The sequence below is a fragment of the Talpa europaea genome (genome assembly GCF_964194135.1).
Source record: "Talpa europaea genome assembly, chromosome: 3".
Classification (NCBI taxonomy): domain Eukaryota; kingdom Metazoa; phylum Chordata; class Mammalia; order Eulipotyphla; family Talpidae; genus Talpa; species Talpa europaea.
Window position 1 is genome coordinate 129,143,910 of NC_140069.1, and position 18,496 is coordinate 129,162,405.

Genomic DNA, 18,496 nt, shown 5'->3' on the forward strand with positions numbered 1-18,496 from the left:
TTGCTGGCAAGGATGGGAATAACACTGCAATAACAGATATCAAAACAGACCAGGCTACGTGCTAGATGGAAGTGAAGTATGTGCATTTTTGATAACTGTGCTTTTGGTGACTGTACAGTTTGAAATACTATTTTTTATCAAATCTCATGAAAATGCAGGATTTTTTAAAAAGATTTATTTATTTATGCATACAAGAGCTGGGGTACAGGCCAGAGATGCGGGAGGGGTGAGAGGATCCACCAGAGACAGAGTGGGGAACAGAACAGGCAGACTGACTGAAATACACTGCTGAGGGGAGCAGTGGGTGAGACAGGAGAGGTCTGCTGCGCCATATGGGTTGCTCCCTGGTGGGCAGGGGATCGAACTTGTGCTGCAGATACTGTGGATTGCTTCATAGTGCAGTGCTTAACCTCTTGTGCCACCAGGGAGGCCAAAATGCAGACTTTTTTTTTTAAGCTATGTTGTTAGCATACAGAACGCTTCATTGCTGTTTTTTGGGGGAAGGGCATATGTCACTAATTGAATGTCTTCAAAGCTGGATTCACGTGGCAGAGAAAATATTTCCCCTTCTAGTTTTGAGAGACTTCCTCTTGATTCCCAGGAGAAGGGATTCTTTGATGTTGATACACAGTAGCCTCCTTGGCACAGATGCTTTGTGGGTAAAAAGTATAATTGGTTTTTATGTCCTCCCTCTGCCTCCAGCATAGTCTCGACTCAATTCAGCCCAGGGAGACCTGACTCCAAAAAAGTGGCTATCAGTGTGTCAGGCAATCTGGATTTTTCCAGTGTCAACACTGAGATGACATCCTTCAAAAGAGCAGTGGTGCCTTTTTTTGATTGTGGATCTTCAGATTGATAAATCTGCCATTTTCATTTCATTATCTGGAAGTCAAGGTCAGCTTGTGAAAAGTTGTTAAACAACATGCTACATGTGAAATGTCAACTGTCACTCTAAACGTCCCCTGTTCAGTGTATAAAATGAAGACTTCAGAGTGGCTTTCTGATTTTGACTGTTCATTGAGGAGGGGAGTCTGAAAGTTGTTATACACTGTTAACGATTGTCCATGTCCTGCCTGAAATCCCATGATTGTTTATGAAAAGTATATTTAATTAAACTGGATACAATTTGGCTTGGGGGAAAACATGTATATGCTACCTCTACAATCAAAAATCACCATGTGGGGCCTCCCTGGTGGCGCAAGGGGTTAAGCACCGCACCATGAAGTAATCTGCAGCCTCTGCAGCACGAGTTCAATCCCTGGTCGACCAAGGAGCAACCCACTTGGCAAGGCAGACCTCTCCTGTCTCTGGCCTGTACCCCAGCTCTTGTATGATAAATAAATCTTTTAAAAAAATCACCATGTGTTATATATTTTTTCTTAAAGGTGTGAGATGTGAGATGCAGCAATGTTTTCCCTTTGGATATTCTGTTTCTACCCTAGACCACCAGATATCTAAAACATCACTAAAGTGACAGGTTCCTGAATTGTCATGGAGCTCATTTCTAAACTTCTAATATATTTGTGCCTTACTAAGACATCTAATAGACTTGAAACTTATACCTCAACAAAGTTAATCATCATGATATAATCAATATAGTGGATCAACATGACTTCTTAAGGGATGGCAAGAATGTCAAGTGTCTTGAACTCAAATTATACAGAGAGCATGAGAAATTATATAGCTCAGAGGTAAGATGTGGAAAGTGTACCATTATCCTTTCCATGTGAAAATAGTAAACAGGCAGGATACAAAATCAACACACAAAAATGAGTTACGTTTCTATAGCACACAGTGAATTAGGAGAAAGAGAAATTGGGCCTGCCCTGGTGGCGCAGGGTGAGTATCCCACAAGGCATGGCAGACCTCTCCTGTCTCACCCGTTGCTCCCTTCAGCAGTGTATTTCATCAGTCTGCCTGTTCTGTTCCCTGCTCTGTCTCTGGTGAATCCTCTCACCCTCCCGCGCATCTGGCCTGTATCCTGGTTCTTGTATAAATAAATAAATAAATCTTAAAAAAAAAAAAGAAAGAGAAATTAAGAAAGCAATTCCATTTATAATTGCACCAAAAAGACGAAATACACAGGAGCAAACTGAACAAAAGAGATAAGAACATATACACTGAAAACTACAAGGCACTGTCAAAGGAAATAAAAGAAGATGTTAAAAAATGGAAGCATAGCCCATGTTTATGGAGAGGAAGAACTGGAACATTTAACACCATTAAAATAGCCATATTACCTAAAACAATTTAAGAATTCAACACAATCCCTATCAAAATCCAATGACATTTTTTCGAGACTCCCCGGTGGCACACCTCTCCTGCCTCTGCTGCTCCCCTCAGCAGTGTACTTCGGTCCTTCTGCCTGCTCTGCTCTCTGCTCTGGCTCTGGTGAATTCTCTCACCCTCCCGCGCTTCTTACTGTACCCAGTGCTTCTATAAATAAATAAATAAATCTTTAAAAAAAAAAATCCAATGACACTTTTCAAGGAAACAGAACAATTATAAAATTTGTATGAAACCCACAGAAGATCCCAAATCCAAACAATTCTAAGAGAAAAGAGGAAGAAGAAATGGAGGTATCGCACTACCTGACATCAAATTATATTACACAGCAATAGTAATCAAAACTGTATGGTATTGGAACAAAAATCAGCTACTGGATGGTTCCACTCATATACTGAGTGTAAATAGCCAAAGAAAATACTGGCAAAGCACAACAAAGATAATTCTTAAACACTGTAAAAAATAAAATGCCTTCTAGGAGGTATAGAGGAGGGAAGGGGAGAGGTTTTGGGAGAGAGGGCGAGTAGGTATTGGCACTGGAGCATTGGTAGAGGTTGAGTGAAGCATGTGCACATATGAAGGTGTAAAGCTGTATCCCAAAATTATGGAGCTATTTAAATGATTGCAAATCAATGAATTTTTTTTAATAGAGGCTTGTTTATTTATTTGTTTGTTTGTTTGTTTTGTTTATACATGCACTGGGTACAGTCAGAAGCACAGGAGGGTGAGAGAATTCACCAGAGCCAGAGCGGGGAGCAGAGCAGGCAGAAGGACCGAAGTACACTGCTGAGGGGAGCAGCGGGCGGCAGGAGAGGTCTGTGCGCCATGTGGGACCCTCCGCTGGTGGCCGGGGAGCAGCCGGGGATCGAACCAGCGCCACAGAAGCCGCAGGCAACTCCGCAACCCAGCGCTCAACCGCTGTGCCACCGGGGAGGCCCCAAATCAATGAAATTTGAAGAAAAACAATAATAGAGGTGATAATAAACATTTGACAGTGAAAAATCAAAACTCAAGATTTTATCTCCATTTCCGGGGATATTTTTAAAAGAGCCAATTTTCACTGATTAATAAATGTTTGTAAAGTTGATTCATCTGTGGTTCTGTTTTTGGCTCTGTTAAGTCCTATTCTTTTCATTGTCCGGGGACAATTATTGTCCAATCTTTCTAATGTCAACGTTATTCTTTGATAAGATAGTTTAAAGAGTACTGGATTTAGAATCAGAAGACTAGACTTTTTTTTTTTTTTTTAATGGGACCCTCACAGGCGGCCAGGGAACGAGGCGCTGCAGAGGCTGCTGGCAGCCTCACAGCCCAGTGCTCAAATGCTGCACCACCAGGAGAGGCCCTAGACCATTTTTCATTCTGTCTTGGCTAGCTTCAGCAAGCTTCTTCATCTCTGCAATACTCAAAAATCCTCATCTGTAAAATGGTGCTCATTAAAGTTGGTCTTCCTAACTCATGTTTTACAAAGAATCAAATGACGTCATATACATAAAAGTTTTAAAATATAAAGACATATAATGCAAATGTTATATTATCAGAAAGACATAATTAACTATTTCCTTCCCAAATCTGTTTGGCTTCATCCTCTCCCCTTAATAGTTGCTCTGATTATCCAAAGTTCAGCAATAATTGAGCATCTATTATGTGGTGAGTACTATTCCAGATATTGAGTAATAGTTAAACAAGATATAAAAGATTAAAAATGAAAAGCTAAAGGTCCTTCTCAAAGCAAGATTTAAAACACAGTTAAAAGTTGTTTACTGTTTGCACAGACAAAAGTTCATAACCATCCAGTTCCTGCCTTTCACAGACCCTTCCCAATGAAAACAACTTTTCCAGCTCTTGCTGCATAGGTATCTATGGTCTATACCAAATATTTCTCAAGAAATTTACCTTAAACTTTCTGCCCTGACATTAAGGGAATAATGATTCTCAGAGATACTCTCCCATTATACAGAATTACAAAGTTAAATAAAATGTTGAAGGAACTGCTCCAGGAATTGAACCACAGACTGCAGAATTGTAGTCCTTGAAAGAAGGGAAGTCTACCAGGTAAACTCCACATTCAACTTGACTTCTTTCTGCCTGAAGTCACTTTACAAAAAAAAAAGCAAGGGGAAGTGAATCCAAACAGAATACAACCATCTCACTGGATGGAATAAAACAAATACCAGGAGCTACAAAATTGTCTGGAAATTGTAGGACAGAATTTGAGCAAGAAAGAAGAATAAATGGGTATTCTAGAACCAAAAAATTGTTATATCTGAAATAAAAGTTCACAGAATGAGCTTAGTAGCACACATATACATATATTCTATGTATATTATATACATACAATGTGTATGATACAGGGCAGCTAGGGGCACTAAAACTGGCCAACGATACTGCCCAAATAATTTACCAGTGACTGAGTTCTTCACCTGGTGCACAATTGCAAGACTACTCAGGCTCAGAGAACAACAACAAAGGGATTTGTTTAGCAAACCAGGGAAAAACAAAGAGTTAGGGAAGCCAAAAATGGCCGTTAACCTCACCCAAAGCCGTGTCCAGTATTTTTCAGTCCTTAACCAAAGGAGTTACAATGACACCCTCCCACCACTGAGGACACAGAGCTCCTCTCCTGAACTACAAGCCACGTGTCCAACATGGCATCTTCCTGCCTCTTCAAACAGGAGGCAGCCAAACCATAGGCCAGGATCCAACTCACAGAGACAGCAGAATGAGCTGCTCCATGAGCAGGAGTTACTCCATGAGCTGCCTAGATGCCCCAGCACAGCACCTGACAAGCGACACTCAAAACAGCTCAAAACACTCAAAACACAGGGCCTCCCCGGTGGCGCAGCGGTTGAGCGCTGGGTTGCGAAGCTGCCCACAGCCTCTGCAGCACCGGTTCAATCCCCAGCTGCTCCCGGGCCACCGGGGGAGGGTCCCACATGGCGCGCAGACCTCTCCTGCGGCCCGCTGCTCCCCTCAGCAGTGTACTTCGGTCCTTCTGCCTGCTCTGCTCCCCGCTCTGGCTCTGGTGAATTCTCTCACCCTCCCACGCTTCTGACTGTACCCAGTGCTTGCATAAATAAATAAATAAATCTTTAAAAAAAAACAGCAGCTACAGCGGTCAAATTGTTATAGGACAGGGAGAGGGGCAGCCCAAACCCCACAAACCTGCCTATTCTAAATGGGTTCTGCCATCCACCGCATCAACACAAAACACATGAGACTAATGGGAAGGATCTTTAATAAAACTAGGCAACAATACAGGTAAGGCAAAGAGTCTAGTTTCTAAATGAAGCACCCAAAGTTACCCGTCCCCTCGTGGGTAAAAGTCCATCCAAATGGGATCGGCCCAGAACAAGGTCCCAAAGCCTGCCACAAGTCTAAAGCATCTTCCAGTGGAGACCCACAGAAAAGGGTCACAAACAACCGGACAAGCCCGGAAGGAAAAGAGCAAAATCAACATCAAGATAAAAGCTGCCATTGTCACCTCCCCACGGGTCTCACCAACATCTGTGTCACCCAGTCCACGACCAAAAGACAAAGGCAGTTTCTTCACGTGTCTCTAGGCTCCATGCACCTCCTCCAGGTCTCCTGGCTCCATCCTGCTTCCTTCCTCAGTCTCTTCTGCAGCTTCTCCTCTTCCTGCTCAGCTCCACCCTCCCTTGGGTGGGGCAGGGAACCTGGAACCTCCCCCTTTCCTGGGGACCACCCTGTTACAAAATGACCCAACAAACAGCCACACTCACCCATCTCAGGAAGACACCTGGCTCCAGGTCTTCACATTCTCTGCCACGCCACAACAGGCAAAACCAGGAAGAGTTTCAGTCGCTCAGCTACTTGCAAAGCCTCCAAACTACTCCTCTCTGAGGTTGGCTGCTGGAGGTCTCCATCTTCAGAGGCCCGCAACAGCTCTCTGGAAGATCGGCATGGTGGGGCCCGAAATCCGCTGACCCCAAATGTTGAAGATCCAACCCTGAATGGGGCCTCCCTAGTGGCACAAAGAGTTAAGATGCAACCTATGAAGCTGTCTGCAGTCACTGCAGCACGAATTCAATCCCGGCTAGGAAGCTGACCCACTTGGTGCAGCAGACCTCTCCTGACTTGGCAGCTGCTCCCCTCAACAGCGTATTTCAGTCAATGTGCCTGTTCTGTCCCCCACTCTGTCTCTGGTGAATCCACTCACCCCCCACACCTCTGGCCTGTACCCAGTTCTTGTATGCATAAATTACATCTTTAAAAAAAACAAACCTTGAATCCCTAAGACTGAATGAAATCTGCCCCACTCCCACCCCGCCCCCTCCCAGCTACAGCACTTACACACTTATCAGTCACCCCACCCCCAAAGTGATACTTTTAGCATTTTTCCTGGGGCTATCTATTCTCACCAGCAACGCCCTCCAGGGGGGCCACCTGTAATAGTCTTTTGGCTTTAGCCACCGGTTACATTACATACTGCCCGTAATATATATGATGTGTGTGTGTGTATTTATTTTTCACTACGTGAAGTAGCCTAAAAATAAATTTTCTATGGTCATTTGCTTTCAACTTTTTGCTTTCATTCTCAGAAGAGCAATGGATTCATTGGTTTTTCTTCTTTACATGATAAACTGACAATTGTTGGCAGGTCTCATTTTATGTCTCTAAAAAGCCCATCCGGGCCTCCCCGGTGGCGCAGCAGTTGAGCGCTGGGTTGCGAAGCTGCCCGCAGCCTCTGCGGCACCGGTTCGATCCCCGGCTGCTCCCCAGCCACCAGAGGAGGGTCCCACATGGCGCGCAGACCTCTCCTGCCGCCTGCTGCTCCCCTCAGCAGTGTACTTCGGTCCTTCTGCCTGCTCTGCTCCCCGCTCTGGCTCTGGTGAATTCTCTCACCCTTCCGCGCATCTGACTGTACCCAGTGCTTGTATAAATAAATAAATAAAAATAAATAAATAAAAATCTTTAAAAAAATAAAAAAATAAAAAGCCCATCCACTTCCCCACTTCAAATCCCTCCACATACCTAATTTTATGTTAATTTTCAAACAATGTTACAAAAATCATTAAATCTCTATATTATAATGGTACTCATGTTGGAGTCAGACTAAAAGGGACAATGGAAAAATTACAATTAATGCCTTAAGGATTGTGAGTATTTAGCAGGAATACAACTTACAATAATTTTTTTAACTTTTTATGTGAAATTTTGAATTCAATCAAAATTATTCAGAGTGTACACTGTAATCCTGTTTACCATCATCCAGATTCAACATTTACCAATTCATGGACAATCTTATTTTATCTGTACACAAACTCACTTTCCTTCTATATTAAATTTTAAGCAAATCCCAGACATTACCTCATCTTAAATGTCGAATACATGGCTCCAAAACCACATTTTTTTTAAATCTTAAAAAGTAAACACACTTACTTAATTTTTAAATTTTTGAAATGCAAGCTCTATTCAGGGATTTATGTAAACAACTTACATCAGTGGAAAGTTTCACTACTGCAGATTTGGTTCACATTTAACTGACAAACAACATTTCTTTAGTGGGGTATCAAAAAACATCATCAATATTTGTTAGTGTGATTAGAGATCTCTGCATTTATCTGAACTGTGAGATTTCTAACACAAAAAGTTCCTATATTATTATTATCAAGAAGCACAGAGTTAAATCAAACTGAGGAATGTTCTTCATTTTGTGATAGATTTCTAGCCCCAGTTAGGAAATGACAATTGGGGCTGTCTCACCCGACTCCCACGCCTACGTACCCCTGAGCAATATTTGTTTGACAGCAAAATATTAGCCCTGGAGACTTGTATTGACGGAAATTTATTTCATCTTTATTTAGTAACTTAATCTCCATAAGACTAATAGCAACATGATTTCATTTGACACCTATGTCACCTCAAACCTGAACAGAAAATGTACATGGTTATTTGTGATAACTTTGTGCCCATTCAAGTGCATGATGGATTTTGACTTTTCCTGAAGGTTCATTATAGACAATATGTCACAATACAATCAAAAAAACATAACAACAAAGGTAGATTTTCCTATCAAGGTCATTTAAACAACAGATTTCCTACTCTTCTACTCTGTTACCTGGAGAATGATAACCTAGCTGGCTAGAGCTGGCAATTGCTTCAACATTAAAGTGTACAAATCACCCATGTGCTGATTAATAAATCTCTATTTGTTTTTAGTTAGTCTGTCCTAGAACTGCAATGGGCATATTGATTTCTAGAAACAATGGAATTCATAATAAAGTACCTTCCACTTACAAGTATGGTTTATTTCTGGGTTTCTAATTTAGCTGAATGGCTATACATAACTTCTGATATGAAAGTAATCTGTGGTTTCAGCAAACACATAGCAAACAGGTAATGTTTTATCTGGCTCAAATTTTGGAGGGGGGGATCAGTCAACAACTTCGTATTCTTACCCATTGAAAATGAGATTTGCCTTTAATTTTCGTGCTTTTAAAAATATACTCTTGATAATAAAGTAGGACATGATCCTTTAAAATAATAAATTTCAGGTATAGCAAAGATTCACTCATTACAATGGTTTGTAAAGTGATAAGACACTTGTTTGTTCCTGACTTTAAATTTGAGATAATTTATATTGCACATTGTAAAATTTGGGATGAATACAAAACAGATAAAACAGACCCATTACAGTTATAATTTAGCCTGTGCTGTGAGTTGTCACCAAATGAACAGAATTACTATTTCTGATGGTGAAAACTCTTACATATGTTTATGCTGGGTCACAAAATAGGTTCCTTTAAAGCATGAAGTCATGTAAGGGGCATCCATGAAACAGGCTGCTATGATTCTGGGAATTAAGATTCTAGTATACCTTGGGCACTTATTTCTTCCACATTGAGAAAGAAGCAAAGTTGTATGAGAAACTCATTATGTTTCAAACTTTACTAACAGCTGGTTTGATATGAAACACTTAAATAATGCTTTCATTCATTACTAAAAACTTGATACTACTCCAAATCTTCAACAATAACTAGTTCTCAAGGTAAAAATTGTAGTTTAAACAAATTATATCTTTTGGGAAAAGATATTTGGAAATCAGGATTTGGGTTCTGTGTTAAAATAAAATCAATAGGAATTAACTACTTACACTATTAATTCTGTTCTATATTCTAATTTCCAAACTGAACAAAATGTAAGGTTCAGTAACTTTCTAAAACTGGTCTCAGCAGTGCTGTGGGTCACCTTTCTCTATAACAAAATTCAATTTTAACAGAGAGAGAGCAAGAGAGAGAGAGAGCACAATCTATTACCTCTGCAGATAAGCTGAACACATGAACACAGACCTTGCTTCTTTACTATACATGAAAGATACTGTTCATTAACTTCTGATAAAAGAAGAAGATGAACTGGGATGAACCAAGTTGTTCTTCATGCTTTAAAGTTATCTATTTCATGACCAAACATAAACATACGTAAGCACACACAAGTTAGATAATTAAAAAAAAAAAAACAACTTTTCGATATTTGTTGGAGGGGAGAGAAATTAAGGTCTTCATTGACTATTAGCTAGTCCTTCTTTACTATTTTTTTAACCCCACCTTAATTTCCAAACTCTTATGTTCCTCTTTGATGTTTAGTTTTAACAGGTTTGTCATAAATCAAAGTTCATTGATAATTTGTCTCCTGACAAGTAGTTCTCCCTGAGTGCTCAATTTAGAGAATTTCCTTTTGACTTCCCCTACTTAATCTCCACCACTTCAGGCTACTCAAATCTATGAGCAGACAACCATTTCCTTTTGCCTGCCTTTTCTGAATTATCACACCATCCCAAATTAGAGCAGAATCTCTTCTCTCTCTCTCTCTCTCTCTCTCTCTCTCTCTCTCTCTCTCAACTAGAAGTATTTTACAGCTTAGTAGGCTTAGGAATTTTCTTCAACAGTATTTTTTTCTACCAGAAAAGTGTCACCTGGAATGTTTTAAAGAATTAGATCGGGGGTTTTGAGAATAAGTTCAAGAAGCAAAGGCTGTTTTCTGCTCTTTAGAATGAGCCCTGACCTCATTTTGTTTACTCACAGAGGGCAAATGCTTTCAAGATCAGACTCAGTCACTTCGAAAAGGTGGTTACCCACACACCCCACAGCATATCGCAAAACTCCCTCTGCCGCGTGAGCAACTGTGAGGGAATGCGGCCAGCGCCTAGGACAGCCGGCTGCAGCAGTCAAAGGGAGGTGGCATGTATGCCAGTCGCCAAGATTCTGAGGGCCCCCAACTATGGCATTCCAGATCTTTCCAGATTCAAATCTAACACAGATCTGGTCTCCACAAAGGATAAGGTGGGGCGGGGGAAGGAGGATCCGAAACAGAGAAACGTGGGCATTTTATCACATAATTGCTGGGCTGGGTCTCAAAAGCCCCAGTGCCCGAGGGGGATGAGGTGAAGAAGGGCGGGCGCCCTGGGCCAAGAGCCGAGGAAGTCTGGACCCGACGTCTGCTCTTGGAATTAGGAATTCCCTATTCTCATCACCCTCCCAGCCAGTTCTGTACCCAGGTCTCTGGCACCCCACCTCGGAAAGGGGCCCCGGAGGGTCTTGGTTAGTCTGTCGCGCGGGACCCGCTGGCCCACGGCCCCCGGTCACCCCGCGGGGGTTGCGGGTCGCCTCCCTGCCTCTCGGCGGGCGCAAGAGCCGGCTGGGTCGTGGACCCTCAACTCCCAGAGCGGTCGATCCTTTCTGGCCTGGAAATAGGGGTTCAGGTTGCCAGGGAAATTGCCGCCGCACCCCTGCGGTGCCCCTTGCGGATCTCTGGCCTTGCACCCGTGGGTCCTGCTCCGCTCGATCTTTCCTCGAGCGCCGCCAAGCTCGCAAAAGTGAGACCCGAGCGCAGATGGAAACCGGTTCCCCGCGCCCCTCGCTACGGTCCAGGCGCTGCAAAGAGCAGGCGAAGCCGCCCTGCCCGGAGCGCGGGGAGCAAGTCCTGGGGCCCAGCTCTGGTCTCCGCGCCCGCCTGCTGGATCCTCAGTGGATTCTCTGCCGCCACCTGCCCGGAGAGAGCGCGAGGCCGAGGGAGGGGCCGAGGCGCACCCACGCGGCTGGCGGGGCGGCGGGGAACCGTGCGGTGCGCTCCCCCCAGGCCCTCGCTCTCCGGATGTGGCCCCACTCCAGCGGGATGGCTGCATTGGGCTGTGAGCTTGTCTGGCAGCTTCTACTGAGCAGCTAATAGTATAACAACCCGGCTTTGATAAATCTGAACTAATTACCCCTCTTAATTAAAGTCTTTAGCAGTTGTTTCACTGTTTTGGCAAGAAAACAGGAGAGACTTGCAGTTAGAAAACACCAGAGCCCGAGCTCACAGCGGAGCTGCTGATTAACACTTGAAGCATTTCAAGGACCTGGCACCCGCCACAGTTTGGTTTTCATCCATGTTTCCCCCTTGAATGGAAGTATATTCGTCTATAAACATATACACACATGTAAAAACACGGAGGCTCCTTTTGCCAGCTGTGTACAAATCAGCGTGTGTCTTGAGGATGCAAACAAGAGAGTCCCCTCTTCATGGTGTCACTGGAATGCGTGCGGGGATGTGCATAACGCGAGTCCCCTAGATATGTTGTTCCCATTTCACTGAGCCCTGCAAATGTGTAGGACAGCCCGGGACACAGACATGTTTTTGTGAGAAAACGTATTTTCTGGCTCTGAACTTTATGAACGTTTTACTTTACCAAAAGCCGTAACTACTTGGAGGAACTCTTGTCTGGTCCCTGTGATTTTTTTTTTTTCCAGATCAAACATAAGATGATCAGAATCCAAGGGCTGAACTTTTTTGAGAGGAGGAAGGATGAGAGGATTAGAAGTAGTGATCGCTAGCTGAATAATATAACAGAGCCCTGAAGTTTGTTGATTAAATAGGCATGTTCCAAATATTTATTTCCAACAGTCCATGAATCAGTTTTCACGTGCAAGAATCAAAACCAAAATTTAAATTCATCCATACTGAATCACCCTTATCTAATTCATATGTGTGTGTGTGCTCACAAATGTGGAATGTGCCTTTACAGGCACACACATCTCTGCGTGTATATATAACATACACACAATGTTTTGTTACCTCGGGGAAGGAGGAAGTGATAATAAACAATCGGCAGGCATCTTGAGATCGCAGAATCAACACAATGGAAATATATACAATAATAAAATTAAAATGGTGCAGCATTCCCGGGTAGGATAATACAGATCTCAATAAATACAGCAGAAATTTGTTTTTAAAAACAAAACAAAACAAACACCATCTCTCCACCCGAGATGAAAAGTCTCTCCAAAGTTTAAAAAGTAATCAGAAAACAAACACCCCCCCCCATTTCTCATAATTGTTAGTGCCTATATAGAATATAATACACAAAACCATTCAGCAGGTGCATGCAAGAGGCAAAAAGCCAGGGAATGCAGAGGCTTCTGGGCAGCGCTAAAGTGTGGGGCCCAACACGCCCTCGGTTCTGCAGAGGAGCTTGTACCAGGAGGTCCAGCTCTAGTCTGCCACTGCCTCAGTAGTGGGACCCCAGCTGGGGCCGGGAAAGGACTTTGGCCTTAATCACTGGTGACCCTGGTGGAGCCCAGGCTGCAGGGGCCCAGAGGGCGGTAGGGGTGGTGGCAGAGGCGGGAGGGGAGCTGACGGTGGCTGCTGTAGAGGGGGCGCCGGGTCCGAGCCGGGCTGCCCAGCGGACGTGCGGGCCAGCCCCAGGCTGCTGTCATGCAGCTTGCGGACGTGCTTCTTGAGGTCAAAGTTCCTGCAGAAGCCCTTGCCACACGTGGGACAGGTGAAGGGCTTCTTGTCATTGTGGGTGTGCATGTGGAAGGTGAGGTTGTAAACCTGGTGGAAAGCCTTGTTGCAGATATTGCACTTGAACTGCTTCTCCCCGCTGTGGGTCAACTTGTGGTTTTTGTAATTCCCTGAAATAGACAAATGACAGGGACAGGGATCTGAAAAGAGAGTTTGAAAAGGAAGGGGAGGGGGGCAGAGGACAGCAAGGCAAGAAGAGCTGCCACCATTTGCACAGCTAGTGCAGGGAGGGCTGTGCAGGGAGCCTGTAATTCTCTCCCCATGTTTATTTTTAAATAAACCAGCAATGCGGCCTTCCCTCTGCATTTAAATCCATATTTATTAATCCAAGATGTACATGGAGAACAGGTGGTTAAAAAGAAATGCCCCCTTGGTAATGAACTATTCATTTTCTAATACCAATCAGACTTGAGGGTTGGAGGTTAGAATCCCAACATAGGCGCTTAGTAACTAGTTGTGTTGTAACATTTTCTAAAATATCCTAAGAACACCAATTAGGGCAGAACTGCCAAAAAGATAAATGTCCTTGAGTTCCATACCTTTTTGATGAAATCCTTTGCCACAGAATTCACACACAAACGGTTTGTAGCCTGCGTGTATTCGGGTATGCGTGTTTAAAGTGGAACTTCTATTAAATGCTTTGCCACACTGGTTACATTTGTGAGGTTTTTCCTAAGAGGAAAGTAGGAAAAGCAGAAAAGCTACGTTATTTTGTTTTCAAGTGGGATGCTGCAAACTTAAAAAAAAAAAAAAAGCCAAAAAAACCAACCCAACAACACTGTGAGGCTTTCTTTTATGAGTTTAAACAAAACAAAGGCAAAGACTACCTGGCATTTCCAACTAACACACTTTAAATAAACCTTGAGTTAAAGAGTAAGGGTTTACCAGTCGCTTTTGCTACAAAACCATGCTGGTGTAAGCCAGGTGAAACTGAGACAGAGGAACACACCTGGGTGTGAATGATCTTATGCCTGCACAGGGTGCTGGCTTGACGGAAGCCCTTTCCACACACTTTGCAAACGAAGGGTCTGGCTCCTGTGTGCACCGGCATGTGACGAGTTAAGTTATAGTGTGCGTTAAAGACCTTAAAGTAAAACACATGTAGCACAGGTTAGCACTTTGAATTCAAGTGAGCAAAGGGAGCGGAGCAAGGTGATAACCTTACAACAAATGTATACATACAATGACAAAATAAAACGGGAAGCAAAGCAGGAAGGAAGGAAGAAAGCAAGGAAGAAAGCAAGGCAGAAAGGAAGGAAGCTTTTAACAGGGGTATACATATAATGCTAAAATAAAACAAAAGAAAAGAAAAGAAAATGGAAGGAAGACATCTCTACTACACAGTACTTGCCTTTCCACACACTTCGCAAGTGAAAACTTTGGGTTTGGTATTAGGAGAGCCTCGACTGAAGTCAGAGGTTTTGAACGCGATTTTTTCTGACAGAAGCTGGGCGCTTTCTTTCATGTAATGCTGCAGCTGAGCCTGGGACAAGTCTTTGAAAGCTACTCCCGAGGGGTACTTCTCCACCGCCGGGACCACCAATTTATTCCTTTCGGCTAAATACGTTTTTGGCTGCGGGTGCAGAGGGGAACTGAGGAAATAGGAGGCTACCGGGTGGATGTTGACGCCGGCCGCCGGGTGGCACGGGCCATCACCTCGATTCAGGTAGCACAGAGCTCCCATGGCGTGGAAGGAAGAGTGGTTGACCACACGCGGCCTTACCAGCTTGTACTGCTGCAGGGGCAGCGCGTCGCGGGCCAGGTCGCCCTTGAGGCTCAGCGCGCAGTTGAGCAGGTCGCTGCAGCTGAAGGCGGGCGCCCCAGACGCCGCCGCGGGCACCGCGGGAGCCTCCAGACTCGCCTTCCGCGGCTCCGAGCCGGTCATCCCAGCCTTGGGGCTCGTGTCGTACGCCACAGGCACGAAGGGGATCATGCAGGGGATCGACGAGTTAAGATGAAGAGCATGCTTGGGGTCCCCTTTGGGCACCGCTCCCTGCAGGAAGTGGGGGACGGGCAGGGCCTTGGGCTCGGGGGTGCGCGCCATGATTCGCTCGATGGAGAAAGCCAAGGGCTTGGAGGCGCTCATCACGTTGCCCCGGGCCGGCGCCGTCGCTAACATTTTGGCAGTCGCGTTGTGGCAGCTACTGTCCATGTCGGAGTCGCCAGCGTCCGTCCGCCGGGGCCGGGCTGCGCCGTCGTCGCTTCGTTCCCCTGCTTGTCACAGACCTGCAGAGAGCAGGACGGGCACCATCACCACCAGCAGCCTCCTCCTCCTCCTCCCCAGCATCACCAGCCGAACCTGCCTGCCCAGCCCAATGGACTCCTGCCAGCCCATCGCAGAGTTCTTGGCGCACCAATGACTCGGGGACAATCACTACTTATTTCTATCAATAGAAAGTGTTGTGTCAATAACGCAGCCAAGATCTCGCCAATCGTTAACTTCCAAGAGGAGAAGGTAAACTAGATAATTGCTCAATTCGCTTCCAACAGTCAACAGGAAAACTTTTTTTTTTTTTTTCCTGCAGTCAGTGACTACTTTTCATTGGTGAGGGAGGTTCCCCCGCCCCTAGGAGGCGGGGGCGCTCCGGGCAGCGCGGCCCACCCTCCCCTCTGCGCACACGCTCCTGGACGCACACTTCGCTCCCTCCGCCCCCCGCCCCCCTCCCCACCCCCACCCCCCGCTTTTTCCTCTGTCTTTTTAATCTCAATCTGTTTAACCAGGCTTTAGAGGCCAAGCAAATCTGAGATCAATTTTCTCGTTTAGCTCTAAGTGACATCATCTAAAATCATTGTGCAAAGGCTAAATAAGGAAAGGAGTCTAATGCAGGAGCAAACGCCAGGCTATATTTATCAAACACCTGGCTCCTGAAAGCCGTGGCCAGGAAGCCTCCGACAGCAAAATCCCACTTTTCCCTGCATGGTTCTGCTGGGCCAGGACTGGGCCCAAGTCAGAGCTGCACCGGCTCCTCCACAAGCCCTGTTTTTCCTCTAGGGCCCCGGGCTGCCTGCTCCCGGCATTCTCCAGTCTCCGCGGCCCGAACCGAGTCCGGACCTTTTGGAAGACGCCAGCAGGTAACTGGCCTCCCAAACACCACCCACCCCCCCACCAGCCCCCGGACAACGAAAGGCCTTGGGAGGCTCGTTATGTGTTTGTGGTTTTGTAAATACGATGGTATGGCAGACGCTTGGGAAAGACACACTCCATCCACAAAGTTGAGGCGATGCAAGGATAAGCGGTGTCACACCAAGAGATACCTGGGCCGGGACTGGACCCCACCCTCGATACACACCAATACACACGCACGCGCGCGCGCTGGGTCTGTTCCATTGAGCGCCCGGAAAGAGTGCCTTTCTTTAAGTGCCCGCGCTCAGCGAGCTCTCCCCGAGCAATTCAAACACTGAACGTTGAGCGGAGACGGAAAACAGAACTTACTGCTCCCCACCCACAACCTCCCTGCTGCCGCGGTCCCCAGGCCCCCTCCGAGCCGCAAGGCGGAGGCCAGGGCGCGCGTGCACCGCCGAGCGGCGAGCTCCCCTGGCAGCCGGAGCCCCAGTCGCGGCCACAGCCACACCTCCGTCCCCCAGAGAACTCGCGGACACCAAGCCTTTGCAACGCCCAGCAGCCGGGTGCCCACCTAGTGTGGCGCCGCGGGGAGCCTACGGAGTGGCCCGGCAAGACTCCGGTGGCATTGACTCAGGCAGCGCAGGTTCTGCCGCCCAGGCGGCCGCGACCGAGAGCGCGCCCGGAGCAGCGGCGCCAGCCTCCCTGTCGCTGAGGGTGGCACGCCTGCGAGCGCGCGGAGCTGAGCCCCGGGGCGGCGGTGCCAGGGCCGGGCATGCACTAGCTGCCTCGCGAGGAGAACGCAGAGACCCCGAGCCCGCGCCGAGAGGCGGAGAAGGAGCGCAGAGGTGCGACCTCTGGGCCCTGCGCCATCCACGTCCGGGAGAGCGAGCGAACGCAGCAGCCCAGGGTGCCATCTACCTGGTGAGTTACCCCCGTGGGTGCGTGTAGAACGGTTGGTGGCGGTGCCAGACATAGGGCCAAGCTGCTATGGGCGTCGTCTTCCAACAAGAGCCTTGGAAAGGGTCAGCGGGGAAGGCCAGAACCTCTGGGATTGTTGAGCCACTGACCAGTTCCACTCAAAAATGCAGGTGCACCTTTCACAGAGGAAATCGGTCTCCAAAAATTCCTTTCTCCCTACCCCATTGCTCTGCACATGCTAGGAACCCCCCCACTCTGGCTTTAGGTGAGGGTCTGTCTCGCCCCCGCCCCGCGAGCCAAGAGGGTGGCAACCCAGAGAGCCTGGGCTGGGAACGCGCCCGCCCGATGCCCAACGGGGGAGCAGAGCAGCTGGCTGGGTGGCGGGGAAACCCAACTGTTGCGGAATGGGGGAGGAGGAGTGAGTCCTATTGAAAGTTGGAGGCCGTCAAAGGGCCTGGTGGGGGGAAGGTCTGGGTGTGACCGGCCGTCGCAGCTCGGTCTGGAAGCGCCAGGTTTCAGGTGTCCGGGTGGCCGCGGGCTGCGTGGACGGCTGCAGCGGACGGAGGGCAGAAACCGGCGAGCGCGGAGCCCCCGGGCCAGGTCCGGGGAGAGGCGCCACACCCGCGGCAGCTCTTCGCGGGGATCCTCCGCTGGCTCAGGGTGCGCCCAGGCTGGAAAAGGTCTTTCCTTTGGCTGGTGGGCCCGCAGAACCTGTCTTCTCTTCTCCCCTGCTCAGACAAAGGGCGCAGGGACCGTTTTGCTCCGGGAAAGAGTGGGGGCTGGGGGCGTCCCACGACAGATGGGTCGCGGTTAAGACTTTAATTGCTGCCTTTTGGGGCGGATCAGGTTTCCTTTCCTACCTGCCGCTTCCCAATATGAAAAATTCCCCTCCTGCTGCACGCCTCCGACCTCAGGGCCAGGGTTAAAGGAAAAAGCAAAAGAAGGACGAAGCAGCTCGGCCCGGGAAAGCTCTGGAGCGCCCAGCTGACTTGCACAACTCACCCGCTTCCGGAGCGTTACCTGCCTTCTTGACTGAATGCCACCAGTTTCTTTCACGTTCGTCGCGTGTCCCTCCCTCTCTGTCTCCCCTCCCCCACGCCCTCCTGCTTAACGGCAAAAGAGCCTTTATTTGACCTCGGTAAATTTCTCGTTCGGTGGACACCGAACTAAAAAGGAAAATTATTGGCTAAGGGCTGTACGTGTTTTGTATAGTTATTATTTCAATAGTTTGCTTTTTCACTGATCTTTTCGGGATTTGCCTTTTTGACAAGTGTTTGAAAGTATAGTGTCATTTGAGTAACACAAATATCGCAAAGGAGCAGTTATCCCCTTCCTGAAAAAAAAAAAAAACAGCTGTCTTAAAACGCAAAAGCATTTAGAAAGGGGTTCCTCTTATTATCAAATTCATCCAGGACTTTAGGGATT

General features: G+C 46.8%; 1 protein-coding gene across 2 annotated transcripts; it reads right to left on the reverse strand.

Moving 5' to 3' along the window:
* Positions 1-12,840: 12,840 nt before the first annotated feature.
* Positions 12,841-15,280, reverse strand: FEZF1 (FEZ family zinc finger 1; the record flags this gene model as incomplete). Of its 2 annotated transcripts, XM_084230178.1 has the most annotated exons (5): positions 12,841-13,199; positions 13,629-13,761; positions 14,039-14,173; positions 14,441-14,662; positions 14,813-15,241. In XM_084230178.1, the coding sequence occupies 5 exons, from the start codon at positions 15,239-15,241 to the stop codon at positions 12,841-12,843; spliced, it is 1,278 nt and encodes a 425-aa protein (XP_084086304.1). The 2 variants fall into 2 exon arrangements, with proteins under 2 accessions (XP_084086304.1, XP_084086305.1); XM_084230179.1 differs by having other exon boundaries at positions 14,441-15,280.
* Between the last annotated feature and the right edge of the window lie 3,216 nt (positions 15,281-18,496).